The sequence below is a fragment of the Lissotriton helveticus genome, chromosome 1_1 (genome assembly GCF_964261635.1).
Source record: "Lissotriton helveticus chromosome 1_1, aLisHel1.1, whole genome shotgun sequence".
Taxonomy (NCBI): Eukaryota; Metazoa; Chordata; class Amphibia; order Caudata; family Salamandridae; genus Lissotriton; species Lissotriton helveticus.
The window spans coordinates 2,064,472,971-2,064,494,795 of NC_136057.1; the positions used below are offsets into that span (position 1 = coordinate 2,064,472,971).

A 21,825-nucleotide genomic window follows, 5' to 3' on the forward strand; every position below is an offset into this window, starting at 1 on the left:
AGAAGAAGCCTGGAGTGCCTTACATGAGGCCTCGATTAACCGAGATTCCACTGTTTTTTGGAAGGCGGTCAATGCGCTGTTTCTGGCTGGGAGCGATAAAGCAACTATAGAAATCGCCATAACTGAGTTGGAGTGGATATCACACTATTCAAAGCTGTATAGCAATCCTCTACCAGACGAACAGGGAATCTTGGCCTTCACCTTGATTGAGGTCAACGCGGCCATAAATGCAAGCTTGGGTGGCAAGGTCCCTGGGCAGGACGACATCCTGGTCGACCTATTTTAATCTAACCTAGCAATATGGGGCCCACTCTTAACACAAGTTTTTAATGCATGTTGTGCAATGGGATTTTTAGTGACTTGGTATGATTCTATAATTGTCCCCATTTTTTAAAAGGGAGACAGCGCGAACCCAGCTTGCTATCGTCCAATTTCATTATTGGATTTCAGTCAAGATTATAGGGTGAGTGATCCTAGAAGAATTGCAGGCCTGGGTGGGGGAGCAAGCAATTATAAGTGACTTACAATATGGCTTCCACTTACAATATGGCTTCCGTAAGGGCCTGGGCACAATTAACCAGGGACTAAACCTGCATATTTTACTTGATAAATATACCAAACCGAAAAGGGAAAGGTTGTTTTTAACTTTCGTTGACTTAACAGCAGGATTTGACTGTGTTGTTCATGAGAAACTATGGCCGGTCCTAGAGAAGCGGGGGGTAGAAATTTTATTAATCTCCTTTTTAAGGCAGCTTTATTCAGGGGGCAAGGGCAAGGGTGCGTTTACTTTTGGGCTGTGTGGGGACTGCACTAAGAATTGTAGAGTGATGAGAGGCGTAAGGCAAGGCTGTGTCCTAGCCCATTCATATTTACACTTTATATAAATGACCTAGAAAATACTCTGGTTAAGGAGTGCAGGGATCTACCATTAGCACCGACGCGCCATATCCCTGCACTTCTGTATGCATACGATGCGGTCCTTATGGCTGGCACGCCGCTTGGTCTTCAAAGGGTGGTTAATTGTTTTACAAATTTTATGTCTAATTTGGGTCTCACAATTAACAGTTCGTAAATGTTTGTAATGAACTGTGGGAATGGATCCAACAAAAAGAGTAATACCATTTTTATTAACTGCAAGGCAATAGAGTGCACTAAAACTTTTTCCTATCTAGGGATCTTATTTGATGATTCAGGACTTGGACTCAGGCAGTTAAATCCAGAAGGCGTTTTTTTTTCAGCAAAGCACTGATGGCATTATCTAGTTTTAGTAGAGAACTAGATAAACGCACACCAGGGGAATTGTTGCAAATTTGCAGGGTGAAATGTGTTGCAATCGTTACCTACGGAGCTGGAATGTGGGGATTTGCCAATGTAAACTCACTTCAGATGGCAGAAAACATGTTCTGAGGTTCCTTTTGGCAGTACCAGACAGCACGTCAAACTTTATCTGCCACGCTGAACTTGGTATGCCATTCCTGAAGGATGTGATTAAGAGTCAGCCCGTACTCCTCTGGCACAGGGTATGGACCACAGATGAGGTTGCTTTTAATCAACACATATTGAAGGATGCCCTAGGGATGGATGGGGTCAAACACATAAGATAGTTAGAATATGTTAAAACATTCATAACTCAATTAGGCCACTAAGAATACTATAACGACCCCCACACTATGTGTAATGTCTCCAGAAAGGATCTTAAAAGTAGCTGTATGCAATTTTTGAGCGAAATCAGATCCATGACGGAAATGAATAAAACAACGGTCCAAGCTCACCACCTCACTTTGGCCTATGTGACCACACAACCTTATATTTTATTAATTGCTGGAGACTATGATAGATTTTTCCCAACTTGTTTTAGATTAAATATTTTACACAGGTCCTTAAGTTTCCCTGAATTAAATGATTGGTCTAGAACACTATGTAAATGCCTGTGTGCTGATGCTTCGGCAAGTCTTCTATACACATATTGCTTTTTTGAAAATTTTATTCTATCCCTAGAAAAAGATGGATTATGTTTAGGGTATTTTTTACTGTGTGATTTATGAATTGTGCTTTTATGGTTTAATTTGTATAGTAACCGAATAAAGTTCTTTGAATTGAAATTAATCCCCTGATTTCCTCTGAATCCTGTTACTTACGTTTTTCATGCTCCACTGTCGTCTTTTTTGATCTTTTCAATATGGTTTGGTTTGTATGATTTGCTTGATGTGTTACATACATAATTCTTTACATCAGGCACACCTACCATCTGGAGACTGACAAGCTCTCCTTGTGGCCCTGCCTGCAGTATGCCTGGTACCTCTAAATAGATCCTTAAAAACAAAACCTCCTTAATTAACAGTAACTGCAAAGCCCCATACTTTAGCCCTCTCATTCTGTTGTGTATGTTTACGTCTATTTCCACCCTTGACATTGTTTGTAATGTGTTCTTTAAAAGAGCCTTGGAAATTCCCTTCTCTATTAACCACTCTATTTAAGGTGTTGTGGAACTTTTAGGGTGCACCAAGCATCTGGTTCCTCTACCACATCTAATTCTCTGCTACATATTTCCTCTCACTGATGTTACTGCAAAATCTCTTCTTCTGTTTCTGCTCTTTATTAGTCTTTATCCCTATCCATATCTTGGTAGGCATGTCCTCTCTTTCACCTCACATCCTTTTCCACTTAATGGAGAAATGCTAACCATCTCCTTGCTGATTATTAAAAATAAATCACTACAAATTTACCAAGACTTACATGTTAGTTTTCTTAATGTTTGTTTAGCACGCGATAGACATTTGCAACTCTACAATTAGCTGCAACAAATGATTTTTAAATTAAAAATATGAAAGTAGTTAACTATTTCATCTATCCGGGTCTTGGCCTCCTGCCACCAATCTTTGATGCATCTTTACAGTTCTGTTGTTCCTGCTTTCCTGTCCCTGTTCCATTTTATCTCTGAATGGAGTTTCAAGGTTGCTGCCCTTGAGAGTGGAAGTATCTGTTGTTTAACCATCACAACCTACCCACATCAATAGACAGGAGGAAGTACACATTTAAATAGTATTGTCGAGGTGATAAAATCCTGTCGGAAAATGGCCTTCTCTAAAGGGTCACCCCAAACCTTTTGCCTTCCTCCTTTTCTTTTTGCTAAACTTGTTTTGTTGGCCACTGCTAATCAGTGCTAAAGTGCATGCGCTTCTTTCCTAAATATGTGTGTATTTGGTGTATACCTGATTGACCTATTTAATATTCTTGTTACTTCCTTGTAAGGTGGTATACCATATACACAGGACCTGTAAGTTAAAATGCTACCAGTGGGCTGCAGCACTGATTGTGCCACTGACAGCATTAGCCTTTCAAACCTGTCTCAGGCCTGCCACTGCACTGTCTGTGTGTGCAGTTTACTGTCACTTCGAATTGGCATTTAAAACTACTTTGTCCCTTAAATGACCCAATTATTACATATGTCACCCCTAAGGTAGGCCCTAAGTGACCCTAATGGCAGGTGCCATGTAAGTTAAAGGTTGGATATATAAGTTTATGTTTTGTATGTCCTGGTTGTGACAAACAGCCTATTTCATTTCCCACTACTGTGAGGCCTACCCCCTCTCATGGGACAGCATTGGGAGTTCCTTAGTACACTTTTAAGCTGTAATTCCTGATCAGAGAGGAGTAGCTTTTTCACATTTCATATCTTTGGAATGGTAATGATAAATCCTCCTTACTGGTGAAGCTGGATTTAACCTCACTGTTGTAGAAGTGCCACTTTTAGAAAGTGGACATTTCTCTGCATATAGTGCTTTATTTACCAGACTGTCTCCAATACATATCTGGGGTGGGTGACAGGTACACTTGTTGCATTCCCTCTAGACAGCCTCAAACACAGAAAGGTGAGTCTCATCTGCATCCTGAGCACTCATCTGCATTCTGATGGCTCTTCCTGGATAGGGAGGAATGGGAGGGGCTCACACTTACACTTCAATAGGTAGAGTCCTGTCCACACACAAAGTACTGATTTAGCCACCAGTGTTAGCCTAGCAGATAGGATGTGGCTGATAGGGATTGTTTGCACTGCAAAGGTCAGCCTTTGATGTCACCTCCACTTTAAAGGTACTTTTCTGCATAAGTACTGGGCCCCTTACCCACACAAATCAGACACTTCTGGATCTTGAACGAAACCTCTGTCAGGACTGCTGTGCTGCTTAAAGGACTCAACTGGACAGCTTTTCTGCTTGTTGACCTGCTGCTCCCTGACTCTGCTGAAGAAGAGCTGGACTCTGACTTACCTCCAAGTGATCTCCAAGGGCTTACTTACTTGACTCCTGTTTTCTGAAGTCTTAGGGACACAAAAGACTTCTTGCAGTTCTGCTGGTGCTGCTGGACTCTGCCTTCTGTGAGTACTACCTTTGTTTGAGGTGCCTTTTCCAAGTTCTGAGCCTCAGAAGTGTGTTCTGCAGCTGTATTGCTACAAATCCAATGCATCATCTTCTATGCGCTTCGCCCTTCAATGCAGACACAGACTGTTCAATGACAGGAGTTCCACAGCCTGCGCGGCCCAACGTCTATGCTCTCTGCTTGACAACGACACAGTACTTTCACCTCAGTGAAGCTTCACAACTTTGTATCAACCTGACTGTGTGGAAAATAACAACACATTGTGCCCTAAGCATCGACCCTTTGCTCTATCCAAGGTAATTTCTCAGTGGGTCATGTGTGGGTTCTGTAGCCGGCCTGCACTCCATTGTGGTCGGCTTGAACTTTGGATTTGTATTGGTCCCTTGTAACCAAGTAACCTTTTGACTGCTGGCGACTTCTAAGCACAATTTTTGCATTAAATTTTAATAATTCAGTTCTCAATTTCTACTGATTAGATTCTTGTTGTTTTGGTCTCATTTTGCTCAGACAAATATCCTCTATTTTTCGAAACCTGTGTGGCGTCTTTTTGTGGTGTACTCATTGTGTTACTACTGTGCTTGTGTGTGTTGCAAAAAATAATGTACACATTGCCTCTTTAGGTAAGCATGACTGCTCTGTGCAAAGTTACCAGAAGGTGAGCACAGGTTATTTTGCAGTGGGTATCTAGCTTACCCTGACTAGAGTGGGCGTTCCTGCCTGACCTGGGTGCATATTTCAGCCAACTAGGAATCCCTTTTCTAACAGATGGCTAGTTGGTAGGTTGACTAAGGCAGGGTTTTAGGATGTGAAATTTTTTCTAAATGTACTTGGGCCCATTCCAATTACGCCTGCCAAACTTCTGATCATAGTATGTTCTGTTAATAAATGATGCTAAACCTTCCGGTCCTATTGAAAGAGCCTCAAGAGGGCTTCCTCTCAGTAATTATGGTATGTTACCAGCATTTGTATCGCGCACAGCTACTCCAAAAGATTGTACCGGCGTGTGCCCAGCAACGTGGTTAAACAGAGAACAGAGCTTACTAAAGAGAAAGGTATTCAATCTCTTCCTAAAGAGCTTAGGATTTACAACATAGTGGTGCAGAAGATGTGATTTGAAGTAGCAATGAAAAGTTAAAAATGTGTTTGTTTAGTTTGGAGAAAAATGGCAACAGTATAATGTTAACCTACATTTCTAAATAGATATTCATATATCTGATAGAGACTACTAGCCGCAGATTCCTTAATGTAGAATTATCCCCAGGCATGAGACTGGATCCGAAAAAACTTTTTGCCACAGCATCCCTGCATGCCGGGGGGACGGCACCACGTTACTCTGCCTTGACGTCGTCCGCGTTCGTGACGTCAGCGTGGATACATAAGTCCCAACCCAGCGCACCTATGTCATTTTTTTCTCTTTTCCGCTTGTAATGCGGATACGGTTTATGTCCTGTTTTCAGGCCCTCTATTCTTTTCATGCTTTCGCGTTAGGTGGAACAGTGTGCGAATGCCTTCGGGCTTCAAGACATGTACCTCCTGTGCACGTCCCATGTTGGCGAGGGACCCTCACCCGATTAGCATGTAGTGCCTGGGTGAGCACCACGACTCGGAGAGTTGCGACGCCTGCCAGCACCTTAAGCCTAAATCATGGCGGGAGCACCATATTAAGTTGCTGTCGGCGCGCTCGTCCTGGTCGATGTCATCACCGCATCCGTTCCCTACCTCAGAAGCAAGGAGCCGCCGGTTTTGTCTGTGACATCATCTCTCGTTGCGGCACCTAGCGCGTGGCTCTCCAGCTGCTAGGTCCTTCAGTTTGTTTCCGAGGCCCTCTCCACCCTCTGTGGTGGGCGCTGACTCTCCCTGGGACAGGCGCCCCCGCTTGTCGCCCTCCTAACCGCCATTTCCCGGCGCAGAGGTGACTAGGGCCCAAATGTCCGCATACGCTGCAGCACTGCAGGCTTCTTTGGACCTTCCTCCACCTCCTGAGACGTGCGCGAGGAATTCCGCAGAGTCGCTGGCGGCTCCAGCCCGGCACAGAAGGTTTCAGCTTCAGGTCATAGGAGGGTGGTGTCGTTGAGGTGTGGTCCTTCGGGGCTCCCCTCTTCGCCGCCTGGCGTCCCTGCCTGGCTGCAAATCCCTACGGGACTCCCTGTTGCATTGCAGGAGATCTTTTGACTGGGCGTGAGTGTTTGATTGGTTCAGATGCTCCGTCCATCCCCACCCCTTTTTGTACCGTTTTGGCCGCCATAAGTGTGGCAGGGTATGCTCAGACATGAGTCCCTTGCTCACTTTGCCACTGGATTCAAGCAAGCCGGGCTGAAGATGGCTGGAATGCCAAAAACCGGTCCTCGGAAGCTTGTTTCCGGTCCAGGGAAGGCATGGCTTGGCAGTTCGGGCTGGACTGTTCCCATGAGGCACAGGGTCAGACTGATTTGCATATAGCCATGTCTGAACTGGGGTGGCAGAGTGGGCTAAAGAACAGTGATGGATCAAACCCAGATCTTTTGACTGGGTGTGAGTGTTTGATTGGTTCAGATGCTCCATCCACCACCCCCTTTTGTACCGCTTTGGCCGCCATAAGTGTGGCAGGGTATGCTCAGACGTGAGTCCCTTGCTCACTTTGCCACTGGATTCAAGCAAGCCGGGCTGAAGACGGCTGGAATGCCAGAAACCGGTCCTCGGAAGCTTGTTTCAGGTCCAGGGAAGGCATGGCTTGGCAGTTCGGGCTGGACTGTTACCATGAGGCACAGGGTCAGACTGATTTGCATATAGCCATGTCTGAACTGGGGTGGCAGAGTGGGCTAAAGAACGGTGATGGATCAAACCCAGATCTTTTGACTGGGTGTGAGTGTTTGATTGGTTCAGATGCTCCGTCCATCCCCACCCCTTTTTGTACCGCTTTGGCCGCCATAAGTGTGGCAGGGTATGCTCAGACGTGAGTCCCTTGCTCACTTTGCCACTGGATTCAAGCAAGCCACGCTGAAGACGGCTGGAATGCCAGAAACCGGTCCTCGGAGCTTGTTTCCGGTCCAGGGAAGGCATGGCTTGGCAGTTCGGGCTGGACTGTTCCCATGAGGCACAGGGTCAGACTGATTTGCATATAGCCATGTCTGAACTGGGGTGGCAGAGTGGGCTAAAGAACAGTGATGGATCAAACCCAGATCTTTTGACTGGGTGTGAGTGTTTGATTGGTTCAGATGCTCCATCCACCACCCCCTTTTGTACCGCTTTGGCCGCCATAAGTGTGGCAGGGTATGCTCAGACGTGAGTCCCTTGCTCACTTTGCCACTGGATTCAAGCAAGCCGGGCTGAAGACGTCTGGAATGCCAGAAACCGGTCCTCGGAAGCTTGTTTCAGGTCCAGGGAAGGCATGGCTTGGCAGTTCGGGCTGGACTGTTCCCATGAGGCACAGGGTCAGACTGATTTGCATATAGCCATGTCTGAACTGGGGTGGCAGAGTGGGCTAAAGAACGGTGATGGATCAAACCCAGATCTTTTGACTGGGTGTGAGTGTTTGATTGGTTCAGATGCTCCGTCCATCACCACCCCCTTTTGTACCATTCTCCTGGAGAGCACGTGGTGGCAGAAGTCGACCCGGCGGCATGGAAACCCACTCCGGCGCCGGTCAACGTCGATCAGGTGCCGATGGTGGACTCCAGGGAGCCGCGTCGGGTTCTTGATTTGTCTCCTGAGGTCCCTTCCTCTCCAGAGGTCTGTCATCTATTGGTGGCAGATGTTGATGTGTTCCTTAGCGCCAGGAAGCCGCTTGGCCGCAGTGCGCTTTAGAAGTTTCTTTTCATTTCATTTCATTTCATTGTGTTCCTCCCCGGAGACAGGATGCCGTATTGTTACCTTTTCACTGGCATCTTCCAGGGAGGGCTCCTCACCATTTCCCAAGGCTTAAATCCTCGAACTCCTCTTTCCGTGGCTCGCGGCAGGCTTTTCCACCTGCCTCTCCGCCTTCCCCTGAGGCCCCTCAGGTTCCCCATTCATTTGTGGATCCTCCTCTATTCTGGGGCTGGCCGCTTCCCCCTGGACTTGGGTATGGGCAGCTCAGTCTGCAGCTCTCATCCACGGAGGAATTACTTTTTCCTCCACTACGCCATACTGAGGCCAGTGTTGTCTTGGTGCAAGCTAATTCCACGGCTGCTGGTATTCTGAGGATGGGTGAACCTGTCACTCCATTTCCTACAGACAACCTCTTGGAAGTTCTCCACCAGGGCTCTGGTGGATGGGAGTTGTTCCTTCCTTTTGAAGCGTCACTCCAAAATTCTCTTATGGGGGCTTGGGGGCGCCCTGCCACAGGCTATCTGGTGCCGCAGGTGCTACTGCATCGCCACCGTCCTGCTCCGCACGACCCGGTCTGTCTTTCTTTCCACCCCTCTACTCAAGGCGATCTTCTGCGGAATGCATTTACGTGTTTGCCTGTGGTGCTGTTTCCTCCGTCTCTGGAGGCCCGGTGGTTGGATTCATGGGGGCGTAATGTCTTCTCTTCTTCCAGGGCTACCTTGCGGGCGCTTAACACTTTATGTGTTTTGACCAGGGCTACTTCCAGCCTGTGGGACTCTGTGGAGTCTCTTCTTTCTCATGTCTCCCATGAGTGTGCCCGTGCTGATCTGCGGGGCCATGTGTTGGATGATAGGGAGTTGGCCGCGTTTATTCTTCGTGCGACCTTGGATGTTGCCGATGCTCTCAGCCGTGCTATGGCCAGTTCTGTGGCTCTCCGTCACCATGCTTGGCTGCGTGATGCTGTTTCTCCAGAAAACATTGGAGAGCGCCTGGTTGACGTGCCTTTTGACAAGGTCCTTCTGTTTAATACTCATGCAGACTCCGCCATTCAGCGTCTTCTTGCGGGGCACCGTCCTCCTCCTCCTCCTCAGTAGGTTGGTTTGGTGATCCTCCGGGTCTCGGTGGGAGGCGTTATCCCACTTTGCTCCTGGTATTTGGTTTTTGGAGTGGCTGTTACACTTTCTGTGTGGGTTTCTGTGCCCTCGGGGTCCTTTGATTGGCCCCACTCTTCAGTTGGCTGCTGGTTCAGCCCCTTTTTGGGTAATAATTTACTTTTTTGCTGATTACTAAGCCTTCTGTGGTTTCTGCCGCAGGTTTATGATTTAGTTTTCTGATGTGGGATTGTCTTCCCTAAGAGTGGTTCCCATGCTTTCTTTGGGACGTGTCCTACCCTATGTGGGGTACTTGTAGCTATTGTATAGCTCTGTCTTATGCTGGGAGGGTGTGGACTCCCCCTTGCGGGTTCCTCGCCTTTCCTGGTGTTGCTGTATTACGTTGGTGTGGCCCTTGGTCTTTATTTGAGCATGGCTTGGCCATTTATGGAGTTGTGTTGCTGGGTTTTTGCCCTTTGTCTGCCGTTTGGTCTGGTCCTTTGTCTGGAGTTTCCGAGGGGGTAATTTCCTGTGTTGACTACCTGTTCCGCCCTACTTGTTTCTTCTCTTATCTTCTAGCTGCTCGCACTTCTTCGTGGTTCGGTTCTGTCCGGAGCGGTCCCCTTTTGGGGGTCGTTCGGGATTTTTTCTGGCCTTGCCCTTGTTCGGAGCCCGACGTGGTCTGGGCGTTTAGTTCGTGGCCCTTGTCAGTGGCTGGCTGCACCCGCCTGCTCTTCTGTTCTGTCACCGGGGGCCTTGGCATGGGCCCTGGCGCTCCTGCTTCTTGTTCTGTTGGAATCTTGTGAGATTACGTTCTTCTTCTCCCGCCTGCCTTTATTGCTGAGGCGCCTTTCTGTCTTGTCTGTTGACTTCAAGCTGTGATGGGCTTGGCTGCCCTTTACACTGGGTGTGTTTTCGGGTGGAGGGCTTTGCCTGTGTTTGTGCCTCTTCTCCTTGGAGTCTGTGGGTTGCTCTTCTTCCTCGGTACTCCTCTGCGTTGCTTGTACCTCTGGGGCTTCTGGTGGAGATCCCTGGTTCCTTGTCTGGGCTTGGGGTGCACTGGCCACCTTTTGCCTTGTCCTTGCTTCTTTCTGCCTAATTAGGGTTGGGCCGCCTCTTTTCGTCATCACACACCCCCTCTGGGGCCGGTGTTCTTTTGAGATGACGAGGTTCTCTTCTGCCTTGGGGAACTGGGCTATTCTCCCTGTCCCTGTGACTCATCCCCTACTGGGGCACTGTGTTCATCCAGGCTGGAGAGGTCCTCTTGCAGACCCTCCTCCCCCTTGGGTATGGCTAGGGTATCTGTTCTACGTTAAGGAATCTGCGGCTAGTAGTCTCTATCAGATGTAAGGGTTACTTACCTTCGGACGATGTTTCTGGTAGAGATGATTCTAGCCGCAGATTCCTTCATGACCCGCCCTGCCTCCCCATTCTGCGAGGACCCTTCTTTGGTCTTCTGCACTCGCCTGCCTCCGGGTGGTTGTTTTCTGCGAGTGCCTTTTCTTACTCCCTCCCTAGGGGGATGCTAGTCTTGTTGTTTCCTTCTGGTGATTGGTTGATGATTTCATGGGTGCTTCTGCGCCCCTGTACCCTGTTCCCCAGTGTTGGGGTCTGCTCGTGCTCTTCCTTTCGTTGATTGCACTTCTAGCTCCTTTGCAGTCCTTAGGGTTGAGGTTCCTTGGCCAGGTCTCGACCCTTGGCTCTTTTAGGAGATGTCTCTCTCCTTGCTGGTGTTGTCTGGGCGTGAATTATCTTTCCTCTTCTGTTTTGGCCTTGATGCCCTTCTCTGTTCTGGGCTGTGGTTGCAGACTTCTTCGTCTGCTGTGCACTTTTTCAAATGCTTTCTAACCCCGGTGAGGCTGTCGTCTTTGTTTGCAGGTTTGCTTGCAGTAGCTGTGCTCTGTTCTTTCCTTCTATGACTTTTGGGGCCATAGTGCCTGGCACTATTCTGCATGGTGCTGTTCCACACCATTCATTTCTTCCCTTTCTGTTAGCGGATTTTTTTGCACTCTGTTCCAGTATTCTCTCCATTTTTTTTGTGGTGGCTCCGCATTGTGGCGCGGAAAATTTCTCCGAAGAAAACTGACATAGACCCGGCGGGGTGGGACTTATGTATCTTCGCTGACGTCACAAACGCGGACGACGTCAGGGTGGAGTCAGGTGGTGCCGTCCACCCTGTGCGCAGGGATGCTGTGGCAAAAAGTTTTTCCGGATCCAGTCTAATGCCTGGGGATAATTCTATGTTAAGGAATCTGCTAGAATCGTCTCTACCAAATACATCATTACTGAAGGTAAGCAACTCATACATCAATCAAAACAAATTAAATTGCCTTTTCACAGTTTTTCTAGGCAATATCCTGAGCCTTGACTCGCACAGAAAAAAGAGTAAAGGCAAATTGTGAACCTAAAGGAGACAGGATAAATAATTGAAAAGAATCAACAATAATCAAAACCATAATAAGCTTCTTTAAATCAATAGGCTTCTCTCTAAAAAGGTGTCTACTAAAGTGATGGAGGAAGTCGATAAGGATGAAGAGAGCAGATAGAGGGATGCAGAATACATAAGTCTTATCTGGTGATGGCACAGCATGTCATGCATTGTCATTTCTCAAGACTCGCCACTTTCTTCCCAAATTCAAGGCAGAGTCCAGTGTAATATTTTGTGCATTGTGGACAGGTCTATCTAGGGATCAGCTTTTCTGCTTCATAAGGGAAAGCTGCCTTTAAGTGATCCCTCGTGGTTGCTCTGGTGTGGTATCTTTCTTTTGCACTCCCTGTGTTCTCAAACAGTGGAAAGCAAAGCAATCTTTTCTCTTTATGGCAACTACACTTTGATTCAATCTCTAGATGGACCATCATCAACTGATCAACTACCTAGGTGTCCATGACAAACTCAGAACTGCAGCCAGGCTTTAATAGGTACTTGTTTTACTTCTTACACAGATACTGCTAAGAAATCTCATGGGTGTGTTCATCGCTTAAATTGTTTTTCATAAGAGAGCAATTGGAACTCTAAAATAAAAAAAATGCTTCAGTAATCAAAGAAGAAAATGCAAGTATCTTGAGCCTTTTCCCCCCTGGCCTTCACAAAAAAACCACGCTTGTCGTATTGTGATTTTATTAGCATATCTTCATTACAATATATTTTACTTTGAAAAATACAAATAAGTTTCAGTAGTACAACTGATGACATAGTAGGTTTGGTCATGCAAAAGAGAAATTCTGAGAACTGCAGCAAACTACTTCAGCAGATGTGATTATTCTTACCACTCCCACCAGATACTTTTAGTTGTAACTTTGCAGGAATATTTACTTATTAAAAAAGCTAAAAAAAACATAGTGGAACACAAATCAATGTCTTTTTTTTAAATCATGCAAACAATAACAATATAAATCTCTGTAGGCATTACATATTAAAACCTAACAGAACCCTGCCATTGACCTAGGGTTCCCTCTATTACTTGTGATGTATTTCTTTCATTTATAATGCAAAGATGGCAACCGTGCCAGGCTTCAGCCAAGACGAGGGAGAAATATCAGGAATTGGCAGTTAGAAAGAATGAAGCAGAAATATTGAAGGCATGCAGGTGCGAGAACAGAAAACCGGTTTAAATTTAAAGATAGCCCTCCCACACCTTTTTACAAACATAAACACAAATGAATGAAAAAAAGCACAGAAAGCCTTTTAAGGTGACACGCGATGACAGGTGTCATGTTGGGTGCACAACCAGATCCCACACCAACCCATCTAAAAAAAAAAAAAAGCAAACCATTGATACCTGCAAGAAATGGTAAACTGTGAATCACATATTAAATAAGAAACAACATTACAAGCTAATGACGAGCCTAAATGACAGAATTAGTTAGATAAACATTTAAATAGGTACTTAGTTTAAACAATGTACATCTTTGTATCCGTTTATTATCCGAATCTTGTAGTACGCATGCTCTCTCCTGCTGAAGTAGTTTACCACCATAATGAAAACGGTATTATGGCAGGTGCTTGTCTTCTGCATACAGTTACTTCACTGGAATATCTAAAATGCCTTTTGTTCACTATTGCAAACAAATAGCATATTTTGTGTGGCTGTCAACGCCTGTAAAATCCATTGTAACACTCATATGCAAACATTTTATAAAAGTATATGGGTCTCACAGATATCAGCAGCATGTAGGCATGAGCAATACATTAATACAAGATAGTCTTATTTTTGGTACATTGTTTGTGAACGAATGGAAGCATTACAAAGAAGGATTAACTACTTGGCATGACTAACATAACTCGATACAAAAATGACCATGTTTTAAGTTGCATTTTTTTTGCCTGGAAGCAGTCTATAGTTATACAAAGTACATTCACTAATTATGGTAAGCGAATCATTACAGCAGAAGGGCAACGTATATGTATGTCCCATTATCTATAGCAAATGCTCCCCTTTCCTAGAAGGAAGGTATATATGAGTGTCCAGCAAAGCAAGTTCTAAGTAGTGACGAGAATGTTTGTCACATTGCAACAACTGGCCATCTGTTGATCTTTTGATTCCCCCACAACAATAATTTCCTCAGATGCGTTGAACACGTTTGAGCATTTCGATTGGTTCCACAGTAAATTGAGCAAACCAGACACGTCACACGTTATAGCAAATCAGCCTCCGTAAAAGCTAAAGCCACTAAAAGCGATGATCAAAGGGACGCTGAAGAAAGTTAGTGCCGTTTATGTCTTAGAAAAGTGATCTGGGCAGCATAGCATACCTAGCAAGGGGTACTTTGCAAGGTTTTGCAACAGACCTGAATTATATATGTGCAGCCTGGGAGTTGATTCTTTTTGCCCCCCCCCCCCCTCCCCCCAAGGTATCATGGGAGAGACATCTGATAACTGGTTTATATATTTAACTCCAGAAACACAAATAAGCGAGATCCCATCATAATGATTTTCGCTATGGGACTGGCGCCATTTTACATGTAGCATTCTATGCCATCAGTATAAAGCATTTGTAATGCAGTACAGCCAATTGCTCCGTCGTCAATGAATGACCGGGCATTTGCTGACATTTAGTATCTCATGCACTAGTTCCAGATACATTCTACCACAACAACACGTATTGCTTTGGGACAACGTCTTTGCCTGGTCTGCTTTTTTTTATTTTATTTTTTACGTTTAAGGACATGTATATTGAAAAGTCGAAAATGTGAGCGTCCCCTCATCTCAGAAAATAGGGTCAACAGAAGCGCAGACTTGCGAAAAAATTTCTTCTGGTGTTCCTTCTGCATTAATCTGTAAGAGAAAGAGAAAAGGGATAAGCCAGTGCTGAAAACAACGAGAAGAACAGTTCCTACATATAAACTTGCAATCACGTGTGTGCATCATGATACAGGCATTTCAGGGTAAGAGCGAATCCAAAGCAAAACAGTAATGAGAGAGCAAATAAAAAACCCTGGCAGAAATTCCAGTAGATTCCAATGGCTTTTGTTTGGCTTAATTGAGGCATATGATTTTTTTAATTTGCCCACATAATATCGCAGTAAAATAGGTAAGTTAGAATAGATTTTCGATATCTAGCTCCACACATATGTACCTTCATGACATGTATATTTTCAAGGTACGTAGAAGTGGAGTTAGGAGTAGTAAATCTATACTTCCTCTATATGCACTTACCTTTTGATATGCTGGTCTTCATATTTTGTCCACAATATTCTTGTGCCACAAATTGTATATCCTCCATATTCTGTAGTGCAATCTGATTTTATTTTTACACTGGATTATACATACCCAACAGAACATTCTACTGGTTATACAACAAATCAGAGTAAGAAAGAATTTTAGCACATCCCAAAGATGCTCTTAAATGGTTGAGTCAGGGCCCTCACAAAGGCAGTGTCTGAGGCAGGAATGGAGATGGAGATTGTCCCCCAATTTGGAAGAGAGAAACATACACAAAGCTTTAATTCTCAAATATAAAACTGCAATTAATGAGACTAAATCTTTGTACTTTTCTCAGAGGATAAGTTGTTCAATTAATATCTCAAAGGAATTATTTAAGATAGTACTTTCTTGTACCCCCTCACGCAGGAGGCATTGGAAAACACACACGATGTTTGTGATAAGGTGGCTGCACTTTTGAGAGTAAGTTATGAAGATCTAAGCAGACGTCTCTGAACCCAATGAGAGGCCAGTTGATTCCTGGTTGGAAGTATCCAAGGAAAGGCCCACGACTCCCTGCACGGAAGGTATTTGTGAGAAGTTGGCCTGATGTGCAGTGCTCACTATTCTAGTGATCACTATATATCAGTCCAAACAACCCTTATTGATGATTGGTTGTAAGTCAACCTTATAGACCAGCTATCCTAGTAGCATGGATACGAGCAGTCTAAGGCTAAGACTCTAGAGGGCGTGTTAAGCCAGCTGTTTTACCATCACATTACCCCTTGAACACCCAGTGAAAGGACACCACACAAGTTGTTATGAAAATAAACAGTGTATTTATTTATAACAAGACTACCCTGGCTCTTTATGAGACAGGGAGCTAAGCACACAACAAAACTCTTACGAAAATACTTTTAAGTTAGCACGTTACACAAATGCCCGAGGGGCACGAAAAACCATATACACTAAAAGTGGAATGCGAATTACTAGCAGGTAAGTAACAGTTCTAATAGGCTTTGGAATCGCTAGGACTGGACTAGGGAATCGTTAGATTACTGCTAGGAGGCCCAGGGGACTCGGGTGCAGAGTGTGCACTCTCACGCGGGATGCGGGACAAAGTCTATGGAAGCTAGAATTCACAGAGTTAGTGTTCACGGGCGAACCCGACCTGGTAGGAAGAAAACGACAGTGGATCCTGACCCTTGGATAGTGAGGCTATGCTGGGACACCGGAGTGCCGAAGTTACCTAGCCCAGGGGCTGCAGCTGCATAGGTCTGAAAAGACGTCGGGGATCTCGTTGCCGGACCAGGAGCCTGGAAGGAAGAAGTTGCTGGCAGGCGACCAGTGAAGAAAAGTTCGATGGATCCAAGCCTGGATCAAGGAAGAAGAAAACCTGAAAGCAGAGGGGACCAAGTTCTTGAATCACTAGCCAGTGATTAAGTGGGCACCAGGATGGCACCGGGCGAAGTCACCGCAGTCAGGTGAGTGGGCGCTGCTGGGCTCTGCAGTCTCTCGGACCAGGAGGCGTTGTCGGCGACCAGGATGGAGATGCGAGCTGTCCCACGAAGGATGAAGTCGTCGGCGTCGAAGTTACCCAGGATTGGGCAACAAGCCTTGGCTAATTCAAGCCCACGCGGTGGACTCAAAATGGCGTCTTGAGTGGACCAGGAGGGTCCGGGGTGCTCCTCTTCTGGAAGGGAGCAAGGGCCAGTCTGGAGCAACCAGACCAGCAGCAGAAATGTCGTCGGGCGTCGTCAGGAAGGCCACAAGCCAACGGGCTAGTAGCCAAACAACGCGGTGAGCAGCGGGAAGCAGAAGGGCCCCACGCAGATTGTGGAGATGCTGGGGGGCTGCACTTCGGAGCTGGAGCTGCTCAGGGTCGGGGCTTCTCGGACCCCAAAGCACTCACCAGTAGATTACTCGGCGGGCTTGCTGGAAAGAAGTCGTGCAGTCTTGAAGATGGCCGGTCCCTCGAGGTCTCGTCACACCCACGAATCTCAGCGTGACTGATGATGTAGGTAGAGGTCAGAGGTGCCAGGGAAGCCGGTTCTCGTCGAGCTGGGCAGTCGGATTCCGGAGGAAGGACTTGCAGCAGACCGCAGTGTTCTTAGATGGTGCCTGCGGATGCAGGGTGACTACTCCTTAGTCACAAGGGAGAATCTTGAAGAAGGAAATCTTGAAGTCCTTTCGCAGAAAGTCGTGTCTTGATTCCAAAGATGATCTGATTTGGAAGGGGGCCAGTTCCTACCTTTATCCTGTAAAAGGGGGCTGGCACGCGACTAGGTCCTGCCCTATGGGTGGGACCAGGAGGGGGGTGGTTACACCCACTTCCTTGGCGGGCTTTCCCCAGGCCAGGGGCTGGAGTGCCCCTGGAACTGGTTTCAGCCGGCCTATGCACAGTGAGCACCGGGGTGCCACTTGCAGTCACCTTCCTCTAAAGCCCTGCCTACCTACAATACACAAAACCCTGTCTGGGACGGTGCTGGCACCGCCCCTGGCAGGAAACCCTTTGTCCTTATCTCCTGCTCTGGGAGGACTCCCAGCAGCAGGAGGGCAGACTTGTGTCTCGGTGGCAGCATCCATTTTGTGGATGCTAAGGCTCTGTCTGACTTTAACCGGGGTTAGGGGTTACATACATGTCGTGTCCCTCTAGAAGGGTGGAATGCTAACCCCGTCGCCAGAATTGGCGAGGGGTTAGTATTCCAATTCGTATGACACCTTACTCGACATGTTTTGATAAAGCGATACCAGAGTTGGCACATAACCGCGAGGATTATAATGCACTTAAGAGTATATGGTATGCGATATCATGGAAACGGCTAAGGGATGGATCCCGAAAGCCGCAGACAGGCTCAGCTCATGCCAGAGCACCATCTCACACGATTCCAAGCACTCTGCCTTCAGGATTGTTAAGGCCTGCCATAGGAGTGACTGATAGGAGATCTGTGTGTCCATTTTTAGGGTTAGATATAGGTATACTATATCTAAAGCAAAGGGTGATTACACCACCTTGCCCCAGCTGTCAAGCAGCCAGTTGTGTCAGATTTGGATGGCCATCCAGGGGTGGCATAATACATGCTGCAGCCCCTGGTAGGCCCTGGGTACACCTAGGCCCTGGGTACCTAAGGTACACAGTACAGGGACTGATAAGGTGACTCAGTATCCAATTTAGATATGTACCTAAGGTACATGGAATCCATTTTACAGAGAGAGCAGTGGGCCTGAGGTCCTGAATAGCAGGGCCTCAGGTCAACTAAGTCAGAAAACCAGCAAAACACCAGGCAAAAAGTTGGGGGCAACCATAGTCAGGGGTCAACCTTCCTACATAACCCCCCCCAAACGAAAGGAGATAAGGCTATCCTTGTCCAGGTAAGCCTATATTGCCTAAGTGGCCATTTAAGGAAGTACCAGCACTGGCATGGTTACCCCCTATGTCATGGTCCACTAAGCAATCCCTCACCCTAAGGGTGTCTGAGGGTCTCCACCATAGGGAATCTCTACCTGTGGTGTGTTTTGTCAAAGAAAAAGGCTGGTGCTGAAATGGAGTACTGAAGTGAGGCTCCACTAATTTTGGGCTCAGCTTCCTCCAATAATTTTCCACCATATAGGCCTTTCTTTCCAAGACTGAGTTGTTTTGGGCTCTCAGGGTCAACCTCTGGCTACCTACAGCTGGAGGTTGGGTCCCTCTGTTTGGCTTACTGGAGGGACAGGTCAGGTCTGGGGCCCTCAGGTCCCAAGTTTGGCTGTGCCCAACAGTGTCCATCTGTGGGAGGTCCCTAACTAATTTTAAGGGGGATCCCTCAGGAGTATGTTTTATTTTCACTTGGCTAGGACTACTAGCTTCAGTGCCCTTAATCTGCTGATTGGGAAATTCTTTTGGACAGGGGGCCCTTTGGGGTCCAACACTGGCCTCCCTGACCTCTACAGCCCTGGGCTGACTGAGGCAGGGTAGAGAGGGGCAGGTTACCTGCTCCAGACTGGGTCCCATCTTGGAAGGGTCCACTGACATCAGGGGTTCTGCCAGGCTAGGCCTGACTACCTCTGTGGCAGTTTCTTCACAAGGGGTCAGATCAGTTCCCTGAGGAGGCTGATCCTTTCCTAAAGTCTGGTGGGAGGGAGACTTCTCTTCCTCCTCAATGCTCTCTGTCTGAGTGGAGTGATCCATAGTTTCAGGCTTCACAACACTGTCATCTGTCTGAGTTTGAGCTGTGGCCATCACAACTCTCCCAACCTTTTCAGGAGGGGGCTCAGTTTGGGTGTGGGCTGTGACCATCACAGCCTTGACAACCTGTTCTGGGAAGGAAGTTGTCTGAGATTGGGTTGTGACTGGCACAACCTTCCTGACCTGTTCAGGGAGGATATCTTGGACTGGGGCTGTGGCTACCACTGCCCCACTACCCTTACCATGGATGTTCACCATTCTAGAATGGGTCTCTTGCTCTACTTCAGCCCAGGCTGAGAGCTCTAAATCATTCCCCAGTAGGCAATCTACAGGCAAGGTTGGTGACACTGCCACTCTCTTGTGGCCAGTGACACCTCCCCAGCTGAGATTGACCACTGCCATGGGATGATCTCTCTGTACTCCATCAATATTGGTCACCTGGTATGTGGCACCAGGTAAAAGTTGCCTTGAGGGGACTAGACTCTCAGTCACCATAGTGATGCTAGCCCCTGTATCTCTATAGGCCTCAACTTTTATACCATTGATGAGGGGCTCCTGTCTGTACTTGCCCAAAGGGTTGGGACAAGTTGTGAAGTTGGCAAACCCCATGCCAGTCTCACAGACAAGAGTATCTAAGTTTGGGGACCTGGTTAGGCCAGAGTCCCCAGGAACTCCCAAAGTAAATGCACCCAAATTCTTGGGGGCACTCCCACCACCTGGGGGATTACTACTAGTAGTAACAGGAGGTTTGGGAATGTTACTTGGGGGTATGTTTTCCTTATTGTTATTCTTTGGGCAACTGCTGTCAGTTTTTAAATGACCCACCTGTTTACAGGGATAACAATAAGGTTTCTTCTGGTTATTGGAAGGATTCTGGGACCCACCCCCCTCAGAGGATTTTTGGGGCCCTGATGTGGTTTGATCTGGAGATTTATTCCCACCCTTCTCTTGAGGCTTGGTTGATTCCTTTTTCTGGTCACCACCTTGGTTCTTGGGCCTAATCCTGGTTCTGACCCATTTGTCTGCCCTCTTACCCAATTCTTGTGGAGAGGTCAGATCAGAGTCTACCAGGTGCTGGTGTAATAACTGGTTCTGACAATTATTTAAGACTTGCTCTCTCATAATTAGATTATACAATCCCTTGAAGTCAGTAACCTTACTACCCAGTAGCCAGCCTTCCAAAGCCTTAGTGGCACAATCAACAAAGTCTGACCAGTCCTGAGACTGAGTTTTCTGGGTGTCTCTGAACAGCAACCTGTACTGCTCAGTGGTTAAACCAAACCCATCAACCAGTGCATTTTTCAGGACCTGGTAATTGTTAGCATCCTCAACTCTAGTAGTGAGGAGCTTATCTCTACCTTTGCCATCAAAGGAGAGCCACAGTATAGCTGCCCACTGACTCTGGGGAATGCACTGCACAGTGCAGGCCCTCTCCAGAGCAGCCATCCATTTCTGGATATCATCCCCTTGCTTAAAGGGGGGCACTATTTTAGTCAGGTGTTTAGTGTCTAAACCCTTCTCTCTATCTCTTGGGAGATTGCTGCCACCAGTGGGAACTATCCCACACATCTGCTGCTCTCTAGCAAAGGCAAGCTTCTCTTTGGCCAGGGCAAGTTCTTCCCTTTCAATCCTCAGTTTAGCTTGTCTCATCCTTGCTTCATGCTCTCTTCTCTGAGGTGAAGTCAATCTCCTCTGGGGAGAGTTCCTTCTCCCCTGGGAAGAGGCATTAGAGTGCAGAGATCTAATGGAGTCCCTAGAAAGAGATCTATCTCTCCTAACTCCAAGGTTAGGCCCACTTCGGGTTAGTACTGGGGGGCCCCCAGATCCTAGCCCAAGTAAGTCTAAGTTGGTCCTAGTTAGCCTTCTGACTACCTCAAGACCTTTGTCTACCTCATCCCCAGAGAGTACCTCCTGATCCTCCTCCTCAACTGCTGAATCAGTGTTGGGGAGATCTGGATCCCCAGAGGTTCCCTCTAAGGCTGGCATGTTCTCATGTAACTGAGAAAGCTTTCTGGCATCATATGTCTCTAAGAGACCTATCAGAAAGGAAGTGGTGGGGTTAGACCCCTGCTTCAGTTTTCTGGAGACACAGATCTGTCTCATCTCATGGAAACTGAGAGCTGCATATCTTGAAGTGACCTGTGGAGGGTCAACACTGACCAGGGGAGTCTCAGTAGAGTCCCCCTGAGTCGACATGCTTTTCTAGTGAGGTGTAAGTGGTGCACTTACCTACACTATATGTTTGCCTACTGATCCCTTGCTAGAGTTGTAGTTTAGGGTGTGCTAGGCCCTAGGAGCTACAACAGCTGGTTCAGTAGAACTCAGAGTATTCTAAGCTAAGTTATATGTACCTTTAGTACTTATGTGATCTTTCACAAGATATTCTTAGGGCATGTGTGGTAAAACAACAGCAAGCTCAAATCCCAACCGCTGCTCACCAATGTGAGAAGTTGGCCTGATGTGCAGTGCTCACTATTCTAGTGATCACTATATATCAGTCCAAACAACCCTTATTGATGATTGGTTGTAAGTCAACCTTATAGACCAGCTATCCTAGTAGCATGGATACGAGCAGTCTAAGGCTAAGACTCTAGAGGGCGTGTTAAGCCAGCTGTTTTACCATCACATTACCCCTTGAACACCCAGTGAAAGGACACCACACAAGTTGTTATGAAAATAAACAGTGTATTTATTTATAACAAGACTACCCTGGCTCTTTATGAGACAGGGAGCTAAGCACACAACAAAACTCTTACGAAAATACT

At 46.7% G+C, this 21,825-nt stretch overlaps 1 protein-coding gene across 1 annotated transcript in view; it reads right to left on the reverse strand.

The window, feature by feature from the left end:
• Window positions 1–14,320: 14,320 nt before the first annotated feature.
• AK5 (adenylate kinase 5) overlaps window positions 14,321–21,825 on the reverse strand; it is a 2,677,990-nt gene continuing 2,670,485 nt past the window's right edge. The window contains exon 14 of the mRNA XM_078645236.1: window positions 14,321–14,529. Within this exon, the coding sequence (XP_078501362.1) occupies window positions 14,461–14,529 (69 nt within the window). The 3' untranslated portion in view covers window positions 14,321–14,460. The remainder of the gene's footprint in view (window positions 14,530–21,825) is intronic.